A 20,029-nucleotide genomic window follows, 5' to 3' on the forward strand; every position below is an offset into this window, starting at 1 on the left:
TTAGAAACGTAAATATTTTACGGTTCTATATGATGTTTTATGCCTCCCAAAGCATGAAGGTGGGCTTGGTATTAAGAAGTTAAATGATGTTAATAGGGATATGCTCATGAAGCTTTGGATTTCTATTCGAGATTCAAATAAGATTTGGGCCAGATTTTTGAGGGCCGAATACTTTAAGCTCAACGGTAATCTGGTTAACTACAAGCTGGGTTCTTCGGTTTTTCCTGGCATCCGCTTGATCTACAATTTTGTGAGAAGCATACCCCCTCAATTATAGGTAACAGCGCTAATACTTCCTTATTCTTTGATAATTGGTGTGGTGATTTTTCGATTGCGCAAAGACTTGACATCACTTCCAAAGGCCCTAATGATTTTAAGGCTAAAGTTAGTGATATTATTTTTGATGGTGCTTGGGTTATTCCTGAAAAAACAAGAGAGTTGATGATTCGTTGCAATATTGATGTGGAAAACTTGCCGGTTATTGCTGGTGGCGAGGATTATAAAATTTGGGATTTAGATAGCAAAGGAGTTTTCTCAGTTAAGTCGGCTAAGGCCGCTCTTAAGTTGCCGGCAGAAGTTGTTCCTTGTGCAAATCTGTTTTATCGACAGGTTGTGCACCCTACCTTGAGTATGCAATATTGGAAGATTTGGGCCAAGCAATGTTGTGCTAGTGAAGACAATATTATTAAGAAGACTGGTAGGAGCATTCCTACTATGTGTCGTTTATGTAGGAAAAGTGGGGAAACTGTTAGCCACATCACTTGGCATTGCAGAGTGGCTAGGAGGATTTGGGCTTGGGTGGCTGGAGTTTTCAAGCTCGATCCAAAGGAAGACCTGGTGGACTCATATAAGGCTGCTAAGGGTCGTAGTAGAATGATCAAGGATCTGTGGTTAGTTGCGAATCTGGCAATTGTCACGGATTTATGGAAGTTACGTAACAAGGCTTATTTTGAGAACATGGCTTTTCAATGGCTGGGCTTTAAAGGGAGAATTTATCAGGCTATTCGTGATAATTCAATTAGAATGAAAGGCCACATGCATAATACTTTAGAGGAGTTACACATTCTGAATTATTTCAAAGTGAGGCATGGATCATGCAAAACGTCTACCCCTACTGAGATTAGTTGGTCTCCTCCTGATCAAGATGAAATCATGATTTGTTGTGATGGTGCTTCTTTTGGAAACCCGGGACAAGCTGGTGCAGGTGTGGTTTTCAGAAATGCAAGTTCGGAGGTGCTTGGTGTTCTTTGTGTTGGCCTTGGTTGGCAAACAAATTACTATGCGGAGGTTTGTGCGATTATTTATGGTGCGATTATGGCTAAGAGATGGAATCAGCGGAGTATTTACATACGTTCTGATTCGGAGAGTTGCATTCAAGCTTTTCAAAAGGAGGAGTTGCCTTGGCAGCTGGTGCAGAAGTGGAAAATTGCGAAGTCGTTCTACTCCAATGTCCGTTATATTCATAGCTATAGGGAAGCTAATTTTTCAGCTGATGCCTCGGCCAAGCAAGCCTGTTTGCTGGCTGAGGATATTTTTGAGTTTTTTGAGGGTAGACCAGGTTTTATTCCTGCCGTGGAATGTCCTGGAAGGGTTTATTTTCTTTTCCAATAGGTCTTTCAAGTGAGTGGCCTAGCGGCTAGTCTCTTTGTAGTCCTAGTCCCTGTACGTTTTTTCGCTTTTTAATTTTATTTGATCGAGAAAAAAAAAATAGGTATACCGCCAGGAGTGCAAAATCATTCATTTCTGTAGGGTTACCTTGTGTGATTGACAGGCCTCAAAGGAGTGTATAAAAATGAAGCGAAGAAACGCGGGCCTACAGTAATACCGCAAGTGCACGGTCGTCAGTTGTAGCTCGTGCAAGTACGGGTCGATCCACAGAGACTGGGTGTGTTTTGGAGTTTCTAGCTATTTTGGGTTCTAAATTGCTATTGTTGGGCTTTGGGTACCAATGGACTTTGGGTACCAATGGGTTATGATTAAGCTTCTGTTTTGGACTATGGGCTTGTGTGATAATGAAGTGTTTTGGGCCTTGGTTTGAGCTGGGCCTGTGGTCTTTCAACAATTTACAATGGGCTTTTGTCTTGAATTAAATTACATTGGGCTTTAATGGATTATATTTGAAACTGGGCTTTGCAGAGGAAGCAGCAGCAGCAGAGGTAGCAGACAGCTGCAAGAGAAGTGGAGTGGCAGCAACAGCTGCAGAAACAGCAGCTGCAGCAACAGCAAGGGAAGCAACAGCAGAAGGGCTTCTGGCTTAGTAGCAAAAGAGGAGTGTAAACAGTGGCTCTAGGCCAAAGATGGAAGCAAACCAGAGAACAAAAGAATGGCAAAAACAGCAAAGATTAAACAGACTAAAAACTAAACAGCAAAAGAAAGATGACAATGAAGAAAACAGTGTGAACAAGATAAATGAACCAAGGCCTAAGGCCAAGGGCAGGGATGTGGAGAAGAAGTAACAAAGCAAAGGTAAGGCATTCAAAAAGATTGGGAAGAGAATTAGCTTGCTATGAGCACTAATTTCTCCCAATGCTCAATCAAATCAGTGCAACCTAAGCATACAAAAATGGAATGGCAAGATAATCAGCTTGCTATGAGCACTGATTTCTTCCATTACTCAATCAATTCAGTGCTTCAAAGGTTTCTAGCCTAGCATTCTATCACTTCACATGTATCACAAAACAGGTATATTAACATTACATGGAACTAAACATGCATTAACATTAAACAGGACACATGTAAACAACATCTAACAGTAACAACACACATTAACAGAACACATGATTAAACAGGAGCAACAATTTTAACAGGAGCACATTTAACAGGAGACAAACAGGATATGAAAACAGGAAATTAAAACATGAAATTAAAACAAGCACATTAACAGGAACTTAAAATTAAAACACAAATTGCAATAAAAAGTGACAGAATTTAACAGAACTTGAAATTAAAATTGAAACCCTAAATTGAAATCTAATTGAAATTTAAGAACTGAAATTAAACCTAAACTAACCCAATTTTGGGGGAATCTCGGCTAGCCCAAGAACACCTTCTACACCATACCCATCTCTTCTATTTATATAAAAAAAATGTAAGCAGAACCCTAATTTTGAAAACCCTAATTTTTCTAGGGTTTGAAACTTCACCTAATTGACGTGACAAAACAGCTTCAAAATGTCGACCCATGCTTCTTCTCTGCTCCTACTCCATTCCCATGCTCTATTTTGTTCTCTAGACTCATCCGTTTTAATGATTTATCACCTAGGGTTATGGTGTGAAATCATTAAAATAGAGGGCTAGAGAGAGTGAAAGGAAAGGGTATGTGAAGGTAGGTTTAGGGGAGAAATGGTGTGGTGTACGGTGGCGGACATGGTGTTCGGTGGAGAAGGTGGTACGGGCAGAGAGGAAGAAAGAGAAGGAGAAGTGAAAATATTAGGGTTTCTTCATTTTTTTGGGTTATATATCCTAGGGTTGTTTTGGTGTGAGGCGAGTTCATCGATTTTTGATGTTCAGCGAGACTAAGCCGTGAGATGTGGAGCTGGTAGGTAGATCGGACGGTGATGCGGAGGCAAGCAAGGAGCGACCGTCGGATGAAGGGATACAACGAAACGAACGGTACTTGATGGAGTTAGGTACTGTAGTGTAAGGCGGAGATATCAAACTTCGATGCACAACAAGGGAGCAACCGTTGGATTCAACTACGATCTAATCTGAAGGCTTGGAATTTCAGCGCTGTGGTGCTTGGCAGAGACTTCAGATTTTGATGATCTATGAAGGAGCGACCATCGGATGCTTCTGAGAACTGATCTGATGGCTGAGAACGGAGGCGTTTTTGTGTGTAGAAAATGAGGTTGTGCGCACCATTCTTCGCGGCTTCCTTGCGTGATTTCTCCCGGCTTTTCATTACTTTTCTGCTCTTTTTGCTCCGCAAGTCATCCAGACTTTATTTATTACCTAAAAATGCAAAATTAATTAATAAAAATATTTATTCTTGAAAACAATGAAAATACAGAATATTGGATAAAATGTAGAATTAATGCACAAAAGATGAGTTAAATGCCAACAAAAAGGGATAAATATATACAATATTTGGCACTCATAAGTGATACAACAAGAAAATTTCCTGCCTTGCGACAATAAATGAGCTTTTAAGTTTTAATTCCAACTACAGCATTTATAAGGTTCCCAAGTGAAAATTCAGCCTCATCATATTCCAAAGACCTGTTACCAGAAGAAAAAGTTCACATGAAAATCATGGAATCAGTTCTAAGCTTCTTATTAGAATCTAGTGGCCTACTATGGGTTGTCAATAGTAAGAGCGAAAAAGGATCAATGGTTACGATTATAACTAGCACCTTGAGTAAATTCAAACATGATTTAAAATCATAAAAGGTCATCGCATTACGAGATACCGACCCATCCTCGATGCATTCCGAATCAACATCTCTAATAATCTTCATCATTTGCCTTTCACAAGCAGCACTAGTCTCAAGACCCTGTTTCTGATCTTCACTTAAATCTGTTGCCTTTAGTAGAGAATTCATGTAATGTAGCCCACGTAAAGAATTTTTTACCTCTTGGCAGATATAAGCCAACTGTTTCTTCCTGGCACAGCATTTCTTCTCCTGCCTCTGAACTTCCAGGGCTTGTTGCAATTCAGGGCTCACAATCTGAAGAAAGCATAATGCCCCACTTATCTCTCCTTGCAAATTAACCCTTTTGGTTGCTGTCAAGAGAGCTTTCACATGTACCCCATTCGGCTCATAGAACTGGAATGGAATTTTATCTGTATCTTGGCCCCCAATTGCATTGTGTAGGGCAATCGTAAACTTCGTACGAGCATCAGTGCTTTTGAGACGACAGAAACTGCCAAATATATCTCCTACCAGCATCTTCCCGAGCATTTCCTCTCTGTTCCAACCTGTTAGTGTTTCCATACCCTTATTCCACTCCAAGCAACACAAATTCTCATCCGAAGCAAATATGGGCGCAATTAAAGGGTTGGGGTTATGGAAAATAGCTTTATAATCACCTTGTAGGCGTACGAACCTGTCCAATACCACTTTCTGAGAAGTAATATCCTGACCCACAAAGCCAACTCCTACAATGTTGTTCACGTAGTCTTTGCTAGAGCAGGCATTGACCACCAGAAGCACGCTTTTGCCAAGTTTCTGTGGACTGAATGTCTTCAGCTTAATCTCTACATTTTTATCTTCTTTCCCTGCATGGATCTAAAATGATTGATAGAACTACTCATGGTCTTTAATTACAAGATAATGCATGAAACCTTCTCATAATAAAGGAAATGGTAACTAACAAAATCAAACTGCACTGTGGCATAACGAAAGTACAAACACGGTCCAGTAAATCCCCTCCTAAGTAAACTTATTAAGTGTAGCAGATACCATTTCTCTGAAAGAGTTAATTTGCAAGAACCAACAGAAGTGAATATAGGGAAACTTACCTCTTAATGCACGGGAAAGAAGTTTGTTTACATCATCCACATATTCCTTGTAAATAAGGTCCTGGAGTAGCAACTTCTCAATAGCTTCCTCAACAGGCAGACCCATTTATCAATTCTGCAATTTTTGTATTCCACCCATTTATCCGACCTTCAGAATCTACAGCGAAAACTGGAGCATTAGCAGTCTCTATCAGCCTAACTATCTCTTTCGCAACTGAAATGCGCTCATCCATCCCTTGACAATCCTCACTCCTAACTTCAGTATTGACCCCCGACTTACAAATGCTTCTATTAATCTCCCTAACTGAATTCCGCAGAATAAGCTGCAAAGAGTGAACTGCATCCATCTCCGCAATTTCCCACGGCAAACTCTGACTCTTAACTTTTTCCAGAAACACCTTAAAAGAAGAACGGGGGTGCATCCTTTGACTGTCATCATTGTCTTGTGGACTATGTTTTGCCCCACCCCACTTGATCTCTTTCCTTGCAGAAGATCGAAACAAAAACAGGATGTCTCTTGAGGTGATATAAGCAGAAGCCATCCCACAAACTGCGTCACCCAATGCAGATGCTCCTGGGAACCCGGCCCCAGCCAAACTATCAGTACTGAGTCCCGTTGAGTCACCATGACAAGATAACAGCCACTCAACAATATCCTTAATCTGGGATTCAGTAGGACAAATACCAATAGTAAAATAGTTCCCTTGGTAGATGAGAGCAGCCCCATCACATTTCACAAGATCCATAATGCTTGGACTTTGAGTAATAACCCCAACCTGGGAATCTCGGAGGAGAATATTACACATGAGAGCCTGGGTTTGCAACACATGCTTGTCCTGCATTACTGATGGCAACTGCAACTCCAACCTCAATTGAAGCTCAAAAACCTGTATTAGGAACCCACACGCATAACGGAGAGGAAACGAGATGCAACGTGCAGATGTGTGATGGCACACAACAAGTCCCCATAATCTCATTGAGTTACTAACACCAGAAGCTTCACTACCTTCTTGACCATTTTCACTGATGATTACTGACATCACTAGTGAGGCCACTGAACCCATATTAGCCATGTATTCTGTGTGACAGCTATGTGGTGCCCTGAGTGTGGAACCAACTAAACAAAGAGGCTGCATCATCTCTTCATCCTGAACCACAGAAACAGGTCTAGCATGGTAATCAACAATCATCCTAACTCTGTTCTGCTCAAACAAGAGTCTCGATGCTTGAGGTATATCAGTGGAAGGGAAGTGTAACCCCATATAGGGTTCCAAATCAGACCTCTTACTTTCAGCTATAACCTCACCATGGTCATCCTCATGGAATTTATACACAATAACCCTATCATAGCCAGTAAGCTCCCTAAGAGTCTGTAACCGCAAAATCGCCCAGGAAGAGTCTGTAACCGCAAAATCGCCCAGGAAGAGTCTGTAACCCCATATAGGGTTCCATATCCCCACCAGGAAGAGTCTGTAACCGCAAAATCGCCCTGTCAGCTAGCTTCTGAGACTGAACTGCACCAGAGATAGAAAAAGCAGGAGATCCTGCTCTAGCTGGTTCCAAGTCAATTACAATACCCACATCAATTTTATGCAAAACAGCGAAAAATGGCTTCCCTGAATTCTTCAAAAGAATCCATAGAGGGTTATAAAACGAAATGTTATGGGACGAGAATGCTTTCTCCAAGAAAGATGCACTTGATGGGGTAAAAAGAGTTCTAACATCGGTACCCACTACTAAAGATTCGGAATCAAGCATTTCTGAAGCATTTTCACTGTAAGCAATTACCCTAAAAAGGCTTTCTTGAGCCGCTATCATACAACCAAAAGATTGTAGATGACCACCCCTTTGGACTCTAGACAAGTAAGTGTTGATTCGTTGTTCATCAGGAATTGATTGTGAAGTACTTTTCAAACATTGTAAGTAGTTAAAACACTTACCAGATTCTCCTGATTGTTCAAAAACTTCATCAAGTCTAGCATCAACAGTATACTGCGCAACGGTTTTGTTAACAGAATATGTTGTTGGTTGCTGTTGAGTACTCATGGATGTAATCTTACTACCACCTGATAAATTTTACTGGTTGTTAGCATCACTTGTTGATTCTCTACTTCCTAGTACCATAATAACTAAATTTGGAGCAGTTTCTGGGTTTTGTCACTTCGATGTTACAAGGTTTTTAAGGTGGGTGAATGTATGAACTTTAAAACTTGTGCAGTTGTATTCATTCTAATTTTTGTCTCTTTCCTCCAGAAAAAGTTATATTGGAAGATAACTAAAACAAACTATGTATACAGACTTAGATAGCAGTTTTTGTTTTTATTTATAAACATTTATTTTCATATGACTGATTTATTGTTTCTTTAGGTCGGCCTATTTAAGTTGAGGTGTCAGACTATTTCTGAACTCGGGTCATGGGTGGTATTCTCGGATCATGGATATAACACCCACCAATTTTACAACTCTACTGTAGAGGAATCTACAAAACTGACAAGCTGGGACATCTGTATGAGTGCCAAAATGGAAACCAACTCCAGTCCCTTGTCTAAGAAACAAATTTCTGGATATGGAGAGGAATTAGTCAGGGTTTAAAGGTTATTAAACAAAATGCAACATTTGGCACGGAAGATGGATCATTCACATTGACAACTAACTGCAGCTTTGGTTGGGTCTGGTCTAGCTGGACAATGACTGGATTACTGAAGTTAGTGAACTCATCGATCACAAAACTGGAACCTAGAAAGTAGTTTACAAAAAATTGTAGCTTTTGTTGGGTCTATGATGGATAAGTATTAAGACTATCAAGTCTGACAAAGGAATAGGTTACACAAAATTTGGCTAGTTGGATACTTGTCTGACATGAATGGCATTACAAATTGCAAGCCATATGCCTGTGTGATGACTTGAAGGACTCAGACAATATGGGTAACAATAAAAGGGTAAAAAAACAACCAAAGTGTGAAAATATGATTTGAGACACTAAATATGAACCTATTCAGCATTTTCACAGAACTCCAGAAAAGTTTGAATTCAGTCAAGAACTTTCGGTACATCAATTATAGACTTATAATGGTGCTACATAATACTCACATCACTGACCTTTTTCTTTTCCAGTCATTTAACAACCTTTCTGAGTTATAGTGTTGTTATGTATCTGAAAACCCAGGCATATAGGGAACTGAAAAGACCTGAAATCTTCCCATAGTAGCTGGCGTAACCTTCAACATCTTCCCCGTGTGTATCTAATCTACCAGCATCAGCCAATAGCATATCTTTTAGTATATCTTTTAGAGCCTTATTCTCTCTCTTCAACTGTAAAAACAACAATAAGAAAACTGAGGTAAGCAAATAACTGGAGATGATCAATTTATAAATAAGTTGAAGATAACTCTTTATAATCATTTATCATTTCGACCTTGTGAACAGTTGAAGATAACTCTTCCACAGTTTGCTGCAGTATGGTTATTGTCCGAGAAGTTAAGTCTTCTAAAGCTGGTTCGAAGTCTATTTCGATTGAGTTAAGATTGTAAATTATTCCCTCTTTTATAAGCAACTCTTCTAGTAACTTTACATCTTCAACCTTCATCTTCTCACTTAACTGTATCAAACCCAGTAGTTGGAAGAATATAACACTTGATACTCAAAACAATAAGTGAGACAGAAAGAGAGTTAGAATAGAAGCCTTCTTGCAGCTTACCTTGTTTAGTATTCTCTGGCATGAGTTTGAATCATCTTTAACTGCAGAAGGAATCATTTCTTTCTTCTCAACTATGTCTTCACTAGGAATGACCTTTGGTGATGTCTTTATATGTTTTGCTCTGTCAAATGCAAATCCAGGGTCCACAACTTTAGAGCAATAAATATGCTAAAACGTATAGCACTGGTGGCCCACACTTGGGTTGAGAAGATCCATTACGTGAATGACCAGGACTTAAACAGACTACTCTAGCTACTATACGCTCAGCTGTTTAAGTCCTCACGCCAGTCACATGATGGGATCTTCTTGATCCACGGGAGAAAACAAATGGGTTCCAAATTTAGTTAAAGCTGCTAGCATGCCTTGCACCAAACCGTATAGTTGAGAGGCTCTCCGACGAATTTAAAGTGCTAGGTGAGCAACAACACAGCAATGCTGTTCGACAGTTCCCACCCTGCAGCATAATAAGAGAGACTATCAGAAATAAATTGCTAATTTTTATGCGTAAATCGGCACATAAATATTTTAAATTGGAAGAAACATAACCGAACAGGGGGACTAACAAGAGAATCTTGTAGAAACCGAGTAAGCTTTGAATCACGGTAAGGGATGTGATTTGTTTTTCCTGGACTACCATTAGTAAGAGCATTAATAACATTTCCAAGAGCCGATAAAGATTTGTTGATGGTCTTAGCTTCATCAAGTACTTTCCCTTCAGCTCCAGTTTTTTCCACTTTCTCAGACCCAGCCAAGTCTACAAGAATTAGTTTTCCAGACTGCGACCTACACACAATCAGATATTACTTATCTAAGGTCGCGTTTGGCACCTTTGATATCCCATTCTGGGTTGGGTTATCACCAAAATAACGGTCAAAACATGCTTGTCTTCTTTTTATTCTAAGTTTGGATAGGGATAGCATAACCCTCATTAGTTTTAGTAGGCTAAAAAAGCAAGGTTTCACTATTCCCTCAAATACCTAGGATACAAAAATCCTAACCTGGAATAGTCAGTTATTTTGCCTTTAAAATTGGTAATTATCCTAATTTTTTTCACTTGACCCATTTTCACATTTATTTTTTAATTTTTCTATATTTTTTCTTTACAAACTTATTTTATAATAAAATTAATAATAGGTAAATCAACCGTTTTGTAGTAAAATTAGTTATTAGACAAACAAAATACAACATACACCCATAAGAGATTTGATGGAAAAACAAACAACATCTTTGCTAAACTGTTTTATGATAATCCTAATTAACTAAGAGAAAAATTTAACCCAGTTAAGTTTTATGTTGTCAAAGATGCCAAACACGGCCTAAAACTTCGACACGGATTGGCAAATTTGGGTTTTAGATTCAAAAACAAGATAATACCTTCTGTCATTTGCTGAGTCCAGCTGAATTGTAAAGATGTAGACACAATGACTTCTACTGCTTGCCATGTTCATTTCTTCGTAGGATAAGGTTTAACAACAGTTTTAAGGTTAATGCGAGTACTACTTACTATTTCTCAAATGCAATTAACACTGCATTTTCCTCTAAAAGGATACGTGTCTCTCCAACAGCTCTATTTGCAGCTCCATTCTGCATTCACGGAGTTCCAATTTAGGGGGCTGAAGATGCATAGAACAGAACTAAAATAACTACCAAGCTATGTTATAGAATTTTCCTTACCGAAAGGTTTTGTGATGCTTCTGCTGGATCAGAGATAATGGCCTGGCAAAATCAAGTGACAAGTTACTTAAAGTTTTAAACTTCCATATGTTGCACATTTCTAACTTGGCCCAATGTAACTTGCAGGGATAGTTCAAAGAAATTTGACACAGTCTAAGCCAAGTCAGGGCAAAATTAAAACCATATTTCTGAAGGCAAAGTTGTATGCCAGAATCAAGACCGTTTAACTGATTGCTGTATCAATACTTTGTGGGACATAAACACTAAAAGATCACAGAACTTAAGAAGTAACTCTAGACTCTTATATACTGGTAGTTCTCGTTGATAGTTAGTATACATGGAATTTTCCTGGAGGTTTGACTAACCTCAGTAACGCCAGTCAAATATATTCCATGAAGCTTACTCTCTTTGATTTGCAAGTTGTCTTTTGATAAATCAAATAGGTCCCTAAACAAAAAAATCCAGTAACTGATCAGATCAACCAAAGAGAACGAAAAATAGCCTACAACTTTGAGAACATATGTACAATTGATTACGACGTCGAGAAACAGCCATGTAAAGGCACTGGAATTGAAAAATTGGTACCAGATCAATAAGGTCACATCCCAGAAGAATAAGAAAACAACCACATCATTAGGCATACAGACCTTACTTTCTCCTTGTAGATCTCCACCTGCAAGAATCAAAATAAAGCTTAAACAACTGAATGAACAGATAGATGGTGAAACTGCACAGTTCTGCAGTTCTCCAATGCAAGAAACAAGAGAATATATATATATATATATATATACATACATACTTACCATTGACAACTTGACTGTGTACTTAGTCATTTCATCAAGCGATTTAAGACACTCGAAAAGTCCATCCACGACTCGTGGAAGTAGCCCTTTCTCCTCTCCATGACAGTCCATAATACCATTTCCCTGGAAAAGGAGTAACCTCATTCTTAATATCAATTTTAATCGATAAAACACATCAAATCAAACTGATATCCACAATCAGAATTTGACCACTTTACCTCCATGCTATATGTCTTCCCTGCTCCTGTCTGTTCCCAGAATGAAACTCATCAGTAGGAAATCAATGAATCAATTAAAAGTAGACTACGGACCATGAATCCATGACAAGAAAAAATCACACTAAGTGTGTGTTTCATTTGTCGGGTTCAGAATCAAAGTTTACAAGATCAGATGAGTTACAGCCTTACAGGTGTATTTATTATATATGGGGATCTACAAGTACAAGTTATAAACATGATCAAAAGACACTCAGCAACAACAACTAGACTAGAATAACATGCACAATGAAAATACAGAATCTCCATATAACAAACTGAATTTTACCTGTCCATAAACGATGATAGTTCCATTAATGGCATTGACAGCGTCTATTGATAAAATTCAAACCGGGATGAAGAAGTAAATTAGACATATTAGGTAATCAAACTGACATCAGATAGGGAAACAATTAGAGGAATTTTCGATTTCTAAATCTAACCTTTCACAATTGGAAGAGCAAGAAACTCGTATACATCTGATTGTTTCGAATCATGATAAAACACTTTATCGAAACAGAATGTGAACTCTCCTTCTTTCTCATCCTAACAACCAAATCACACAGGAATTAAATCAAACACAACACTAGCACAAATCTCATACAGGAAGAAAGACTCGGAAGTGAAAGGAAAAAAAAACAACGAATCAAAGATTTGAAACAAACAAACCTTGAGAACAAAAGCTTCAGGATCTAAGTTATGTATACAGATCTTATCACCAGTTTCTCGTTTTTCCTTGGAGTTTAAAGGTCTAAATCGAGCACAAACTGTAACATTCGACATCTCTCTAATAGATTCAATCTCCTGTAAGAAAAAAGAAAAAAAATCACAGATCCGATCATACTAAAAATCCGTTTGAGGTTACATTCCATCGAACTAAATCTTGATATCTAATCAATCACCGTAGATGGGGAATCACAGTTGGGAATGAAGTGAGAAATTTAAGCAGATCAGATCAATTGTAAATCCTAGAAAAATGTTTAGTTTACCTGAGAAAGAGTTGATGATTTTTGAGATCTGAGACTGAAGTTTGAATTCTTCGGAAGCGGGAGAATTTAAAACTTCTGAAAGAGTGAATCTGAGAAAAAGGAAAATGGATTATATATAGGGGGTGATTGTGCCCAGGTGTCTGAAGAAATACTGATGGCGCCTTTGTATCTTTTTAAAGCACATCCCGAATATACCCCGCATAGTAGCTTTCAAGTCAAAACAATTGTTTCACCGGAACGAAAATGATAAACTCCTGCGGGTTGAATCCGGCGGCGTGCCCCTGCAGGCATATTGGGTGGGCCCACATTAAACTCATCTATATTAGACAGCGAGTTGGGCAAGGGTCACACCTCATTGTGTTTGTCGGGATATAATGCCAACCGAGTTGGGCATGGGTCACACCTCATCGTGTTTGTCGGGATATAATGCCAACCCGCTGTGTTGAAAATGCAGAAAAGTATAATGTTTTTCTATTTTTATTTTTTTTGACAACAAAGAAAATTTATGGATTATGGTAAACCAGAACGTACATAGTCAGCTTCGAGAGCTGATCTGAAATCTGACGGACAAACAAACCACAACACTCTGGCTAAGTTATTTTTTCTTACATACTTAGTCATTTTATCGACAACTTTATTATAAGATCTATTTACATATAAACAAGACCAATAAGGATTTTGATCTAACAAGCTTACACACTGATTAATTATACATTCATCCTCCCAGGGAGGATGTAGATTTTGGCTTTTAAGGAGATCCACTACCTGCTTGTTATCATTTTCAAATATTACTTTGTTGTATTGATATGCACGTGCCCATTGCATAGCGTGTAAGAATCCCCATGCTTCTACTTGAGTTATATTTCTGGCATGTTGGAGGAATCTCATTCCTTCCACGAATCTCCCTGCATGATCTCTAATTAGAATTGCAATTCCCGTCGTTGTACAGTTAGACAACATAGAAGTATCAATATTAATCTTATAATAACCCTCTGGTGGCGGTTTCCAATGAAGGAAGGAAGTAACCCGTCTCTGCAAATCAGCATTAGTGGTAACAAGTTTAAAATGAAGATGTTGCCACTGAAAATATTGTTCCATGTGCTTGGTTATGCTAAGTGCATTTGGGTTAGTATGTTGGAAGACACTATCACATCTATGTTTCTATAAATCCCACATGATGTATGCAATGCAATGTATGTTTTCATGGTGCTTGAACTGGATGCAACTTGTTTTTTATGCCCATTTAAGAATCCAGTCTCGAATCGTATTGTACCCACTAGTGATGTTGACCAAGTGTGGATAAAATGCACACCAAACTGCGCGAGCAACCGAGCATTGCAGAAATAAATGAGTTGTTGTTTCTGGAGCTTGATGGCACAATGGGAAAAGTTGATCTTGCTGAGAGCAACTTTGAAAATTCCCGTTCTAACTAGAAGGATATTACGAAGCAACTTCCAAAGAAAATGTACCAGTTTATATGGGATCTTTAATTTCCATAATTGCAGCCAAACTGTTGATGGAATTTGCATATGTTGTTGTTGATTATGCTGGGATTCCATAATCAAATGGCTATAGGAAGATTTGGCGGTGAAATGGCCAGTGGAGGTTAGAGGCCATACAAGTTTATCTTTCCCCGTCAAGTCCAAAGGGATGGTGAGAATTTGTTGTACCTGGTCTGGAGTAAATAGCTTCTGAAGAAGCTCCACTTTCCAAGATTGGTTGTCTTCATCTATAAGCTCCGCAACATATTGATAATCACTCAAATTCAGCTCTTCTGGTTGTAATAATGGGCCGCCTGAATTAGGAGTCCAATGATGTCTCCAGATATTTATATTTTTACCGTCACCCACTTGCCAGATAGAAAGTCTTTGCACCTGCTGCAGTCCATGGAAAATATTTTGCCAGACCCATGAAGTTCCCGGCTTGAGAGTGTATATTAACAAGTCTTGATAAGATAAGTATTTACTGCGCAATAGCTTAACCCAAAGAGAATTCTGATTATGTAATAGTTGCCATGTCATTTTAGTTAGGAGTGCAGAATTATAGACAGATAAGTTTTTAAAGCCCAAACCTCCATATCGTTTTGGGAGACGTAAGCTGGACCAGTTCTTATAATGTATGGGACTTGTAGAAGCACTGTGATTCCACCAGTAATTATGTTGAACTTTATCCAAATTATTAATAGTTTGTTGGGTAGCTTTAAACAGTGCATCGGATAAAGAGGCATGGTCCCTAGTACATTATGAAGTTGAGTACTCTTAGCTGCTTGGTTAAGCATTTTCCCTTCCCATCCTTGTAACTTAGCTTGCATTTTGTCTCTAAGAAATGAATAATTTTGCGTTCTTGAGCGAGACATGAGTAGTGGAAGACCCAAGTATTTCTCCCATAATCCTATAGATTTCATCTGAAGTATTTGAGTATATTGGTCGCACACAGACCTTGGGAGCTTTTTGTTGAAGAAGATTGCATATTTCTGAAGGTTTACTACTTGCCCAGAAGCATTGCTGAATTGGTCTAGTAAGGACTGAAGATACCTGAGTTCCGCTGGTTTAGCCTTGAGAAATAGTAGTATGTCGTCCGCAAAACACAAGTGACTGATGCTTGGACTGGATCTTGTTGCTTTGATGCCATGAATCTTCCTTTGCGATTCTGCATTATACAGGATGCGGGAGAAAGCTTCCATACACAGTATAAATAAATAAGGCGAGAGACGGTCACCTTGTCGAAGGCCTCTAGTTGGTTTGAAAGTCTCACCCGGGACACCATTTAATAAAATAGAAATTGTAGTTGTAGAGATACATTGATCAATTAGCTGAATCCAATCTTTATGGAATCCAACTTGTGATAATATGTCTTTCAGGAAGCTCCATTCAATTCTATCAAATGCTTTGGACATGTCAAGTTTGATCCCAACCCATCCTTTACGGTCTTTCGTTTTCTTCATATAATGGATTAATTCATGGGCAATGATAAGGTTATCCTGTATATGCCTCCCTGGAACATAGGCGGCTTGAGAAGGCGATATGATCTTGTCTAGCAGTGGCTTGAGACGATTCACCAGCATCTTGGAGATTATTTTGTAAGAAATGTTGCATAAACTGATTGGACGAAAATATGCAGGTTGCGTCGGGGCTGAAATCTGGGAATCATAACCTGGTATTTGTGGTTCATCTCCGTAAGAATGTACTTTGACTCGAAGAAGTGATGCATCATAGATATTATACTATCCCCCACTGTTGACCAAGCTTCTTGATAAATACCTGCTTGGAATCCATCACTACCAGGCGTTGTCCACGGTTTCATCATGAATAATACTTCTTTTACTTCTTCCACTGATGGAATTTTGAGTAACTGTTGATTCTCTTGATCCGTGATGTATGGGGTGATAAGATCCAGTAAACACTGGTTACGTTGAGGATGAGTTGTGCAGTTGACTGAGCTAAAGTGAGATCGAAGCAATTGAGATATACCCTCTGTATCATTGTGCCACAACCCTAGATTATATTGTAAAGCATCAATGTGATTTATCCTTTTGCGGAAGTTTGCATAGGAGTGGAAATAACCTGTATTTCTATCTGCATACTGAAGATGATACTTCCTTGATTTTTGTAACCAAAACTCTCGCTCTACCTGAAGCCAGTGCTGAAGTTGTTGATGAAGACATGTGAGTGTTGATCTACTTGCTGATTTGTTGTGTTGCTCGTGGAACTGAATTTGCTATTTCACCCTCTGAATATTAGTTTCTATATGACCAAAGTCATGCTTCTTCCAATATATCAGATGATTTTTGGTGTTGTTGAGTTTCTGAACCAGTTGGAGTTAGGGAGAACCACTGTATTCTTGCTGCCACGAAGACTCAATAAAAACTCTGCATGTTGAGATGAGCTAACCAACACTTATAAAATTTATAATTGGGGGGAACCATAAGCTCAGCAACATTTGTAACAAGTAAAATAGGAGAGTGGTCAGAAGCATGAGCTACCAAATTTTTGAGTTGAGCCGAGCTAAACAAATAGGACCATTGTGCGTACACAGTGCTCTGTCAAGGCGAACTTGAGTGTTTGCATCCCCTTGGCGGTGATTCGACCAAGTAAATGGAGTACCCGAGGCACCAAGATCTAACAAACCCATTTGATGAATGTAATCTCTAACAAACACATGATGGCTATCTACATGGTGGCTGGTGGTTTCAGTATCATTTAAATTGAAATTCAAATCACCAAGTAGTATCCAAGGGATATCTACATATGAGATCATGTCAACCAAGTAAGCCATTGAGAACTTTTTATATCATGTTCATGAGATGCATACGTACATGTAAGTAACCATTCTTGATTTCTAGGCCCTGATTTAACAATGATATTAACCATATGTCTAGTAGCATGCATAATTTCAAAATAAAATCCATCTTTCTAGGCAAGAGCAATCCCGCCGGAGAGACCGACAGATGATACACACTAGTAATTATGATAATTTGTGTGTCGAAGGTAATTATTCATCTTTTTTGTATGGGTTTTGGTCTCAGATAAGAAAACGATGTCCGGGTTATATTTTTGAAGACAATGTTTTAAGTAATCTCTAATTGCAGGTTTACGGCAACCTTGGCATTTCCATGAAAATATCTCCATGAAAATAGAGATGTCGAAATAAATATATCGAGAAGGTATCTATTTTGTCCCTCGCTTCTATTGCCTCTCGCCTGCTCTTAGGTGGTGCGGGATGGTACTTGACAAGGGTCTCGTGTTCCCATTGTTTGGTGATATTATTATCCTGTTCTAATGGCGCACAAGATCTTTTTGTTCCCTTGGATGCCGATGACGCTATTGGGAGCTCAGAGTATTTTCCGAAAACCAGAAAAATGATTTCCAAAAATCGATTGCTATCTTCTTCCGCCTGATGTACGGTGAAATCCCGAAAAGTATAATATATTTTTGGCAATATCGTACAAATTCCCGAAGCTGTCAACTGTATTTTATACACTTTTATTTTTCTTAATTGGTGGTTGAATAAGTTTAAACCTATCCAAGTATCTCTATGCTTCTACTAACTTTTTCTTCACATTTTTGAGATATGTTTTAGATAGTTGGTATATTAGTCATATTGACCTTAGTCTTGTAGTGGAATTTTTTGATAGCCTTTCTGACCATGAATCAATCAGGATCCCTAGTCATGAATCCCTCCCTAAATCTTTTTCTGAATGAACAGTTATTCCTTTCTTGCTTCAGTGATTCATCCTTTCATGATACAATTGTTTCTCCATCGATTTTAGGTTAGCGCACTTATGAGTCAAGAAACCTTAATAGTCCATCTTTTTCTCATATCTAAAAGCAATGTTGTGAGCTTGGAGATAGGTCTTCATCCATTTGAATGTGCGCTTATCCTTCGAGGTGGCCCATTTCCTTTTACGGATTACAACCCGACCCATTTGCCTAATCTTAAACCATTTTTTAGTCTTTTTGTAGAGGAATTAGTTTCTGATAATTCCAGTGAGAATTCTAACTCTCCTCCTCCCTCCCCTCCTGCTATTGATCAATATGGGTCAACTTTTAAAGGAGGAGAAGAGAAATGTCTAGATAATTTAGGGATGGAATCGAGCTATGCAACAAAAAAGAACCAGTCAACATCGAAGTAGGTGGGGGACACCACGATGACTTCCTGCCAATTCAATCCCATTTATGATTAATTTTCATTCTTAATGCCCTTCAATTATGATTAAATCTTGTTTATTTTAGAGAGTAGTCAAATTTAGTTTATTAAATTATATCAGAAAATAATAAAGAAAGGTCAATACTTTGGGACAATTAGTATAAGCATCTGGAATTTCAAAGAGGGGAACATCTTTTAAACGTTGATATCTTAAGACTCATTTGACGAACTATTAATTAAGCTAGAATAGGAGACCATCTTTAACTTGGCCTCTAGCATTTTCTTATTATCTTAATTTCATTGAGGGTTAACTTACAAATCCTTAGCATTAGGTAATAGTGAAACTTATTTGTGTTTTATTCAGAATGTTTCAATTTTTTTGCCCTCTTTATTTTTTCCCTTTTAGTTTTTTCAATTTTATTCTATGCTCTATTTTTCTTCTTTATCTGAACAATGCTGCTCTTATTAATCCGTCCGATCCTTTAGTTAGTTTTACATTCTGTTGGTTGCATATTTTGTTTCCTTCACTAATTTCTCCTTATAATAGAGGCAACACCTTTGTTTATTGGTTGGATTATTTGTTACCTGGTAACTTGTCAAGCCTCTTCGTATATGGGAAATATGTGATGAGGAATTAGTGCATAAGGGAAGACTCTTGGCTCTCAGATGAGTTTGATATAAGTTCTATTCAGCTTTCTCTCAATGTCTTTCTAGTCAGTCACCTAGTGGACACTATATCTAGATTCTGGAATATAAGTCTGATACATAATATTTTTGACCAACATGTTGCTGAGTACATACGCATAATTTCTCTTAGGCCCGGGTCTAAGGAAACCATCAGGTGGAAACTATAACCAAGTGGAGAATTTTATACCGCGTCCTTATACAACAATATCAAAGAATTTGAAAATGTACGAACCCTCAATGCGATAGAATATAGTCCATGCACACTTCCCTTATAACTGCTCCTAATATATATAAATGTATGAATAATATGCTGCTTACTGCTTCCTCTCTTTCCAAATTTATAGATATTCATAATGTATTTGTGCCTTTTCCCCAACAAGGATATATTATGCATCGTATTTTATTAAAATTTCCTTTTGCTAGGTGTCTTTTGTTCGTCTATAGTTTGATTGTCGGAAGTCTGGCGTAGTTAAATTGGTGTGAATACTTCAATCTCTGCCGATTTTTAAAGAGCTATTGTTGCTTTCAGGATTGGTTGCACCAGAGGTGTACTTTCATATGATTTGAGTGAGATTCGATGCACATCATCATAGTATTTTGAAATCGTCTTTAGTCCCTTAGAAGCTAGAGGTTTACTAGACCAATTTTTGGAGTTTTTTTCTTCTTATCGTCGATTCTGTTTGCCTACTCTCACATTCGTAAGAAAAATAACGTTGTAGATTAAACTTCCATATGTTCGTAATGGTGAAATGATCCACCATCTTTCATCCATTCAACTATGAAAACTAAAGGATCCAGTTGGTCTTCACATTGATTTA

General features: G+C 38.2%; 1 protein-coding gene and 1 pseudogene across 1 annotated transcript; both read right to left on the reverse strand.

The window, feature by feature from the left end:
* Positions 1–4,103: 4,103 nt before the first annotated feature.
* On the reverse strand, positions 4,104–8,683 carry LOC113346787 (annotated as a pseudogene).
* LOC113346788 (kinesin-like protein KIN-1) lies at positions 8,244–13,007 on the reverse strand. The gene is made up of 16 exons (XM_026590298.1): positions 12,879–13,007; positions 12,559–12,693; positions 12,333–12,435; positions 12,179–12,222; positions 11,854–11,883; positions 11,636–11,758; positions 11,480–11,505; positions 11,198–11,279; positions 10,833–10,874; positions 10,709–10,742; positions 10,533–10,608; positions 9,722–9,941; positions 9,521–9,612; positions 9,159–9,279; positions 8,877–9,059; positions 8,244–8,773 (listed from the first exon to the last, which is right to left on the reverse strand). Exons 2-16 carry the CDS (start codon positions 12,670–12,672, stop codon positions 8,597–8,599), a joined length of 1,467 nt encoding a protein of 488 aa, XP_026446083.1. The 5' UTR covers positions 12,673–12,693; positions 12,879–13,007; the 3' UTR covers positions 8,244–8,596.
* Positions 13,008–20,029: the final 7,022 nt, after the last annotated feature.

This window comes from Papaver somniferum, chromosome 2 (genome assembly GCF_003573695.1).
Source record: "Papaver somniferum cultivar HN1 chromosome 2, ASM357369v1, whole genome shotgun sequence".
Taxonomy (NCBI): domain Eukaryota; kingdom Viridiplantae; phylum Streptophyta; class Magnoliopsida; order Ranunculales; family Papaveraceae; genus Papaver; species Papaver somniferum.

Bases quoted from the DNA above. Each gene is read 5' to 3' on its own strand.
- LOC113346788 (XM_026590298.1), bottom strand. From the start codon at position 12,672: ATGTCGAATGTTACAGTTTGTGCTCGATTTAGACCTTTAAACTCCAAG. The intron at 10,609-10,708 runs GTATCCTTTTAG...TATCCTACGAAG, and splicing joins TAGAGCTGTTGGAGAGACAC to AAATGAACATGGCAAGCAGT. The intron at 8,774-8,876 runs GTCGAAATGATA...TTGTTTTTACAG, and splicing joins TATCTTCAACTGTTCACAAG to TTGAAGAGAGAGAATAAGGC.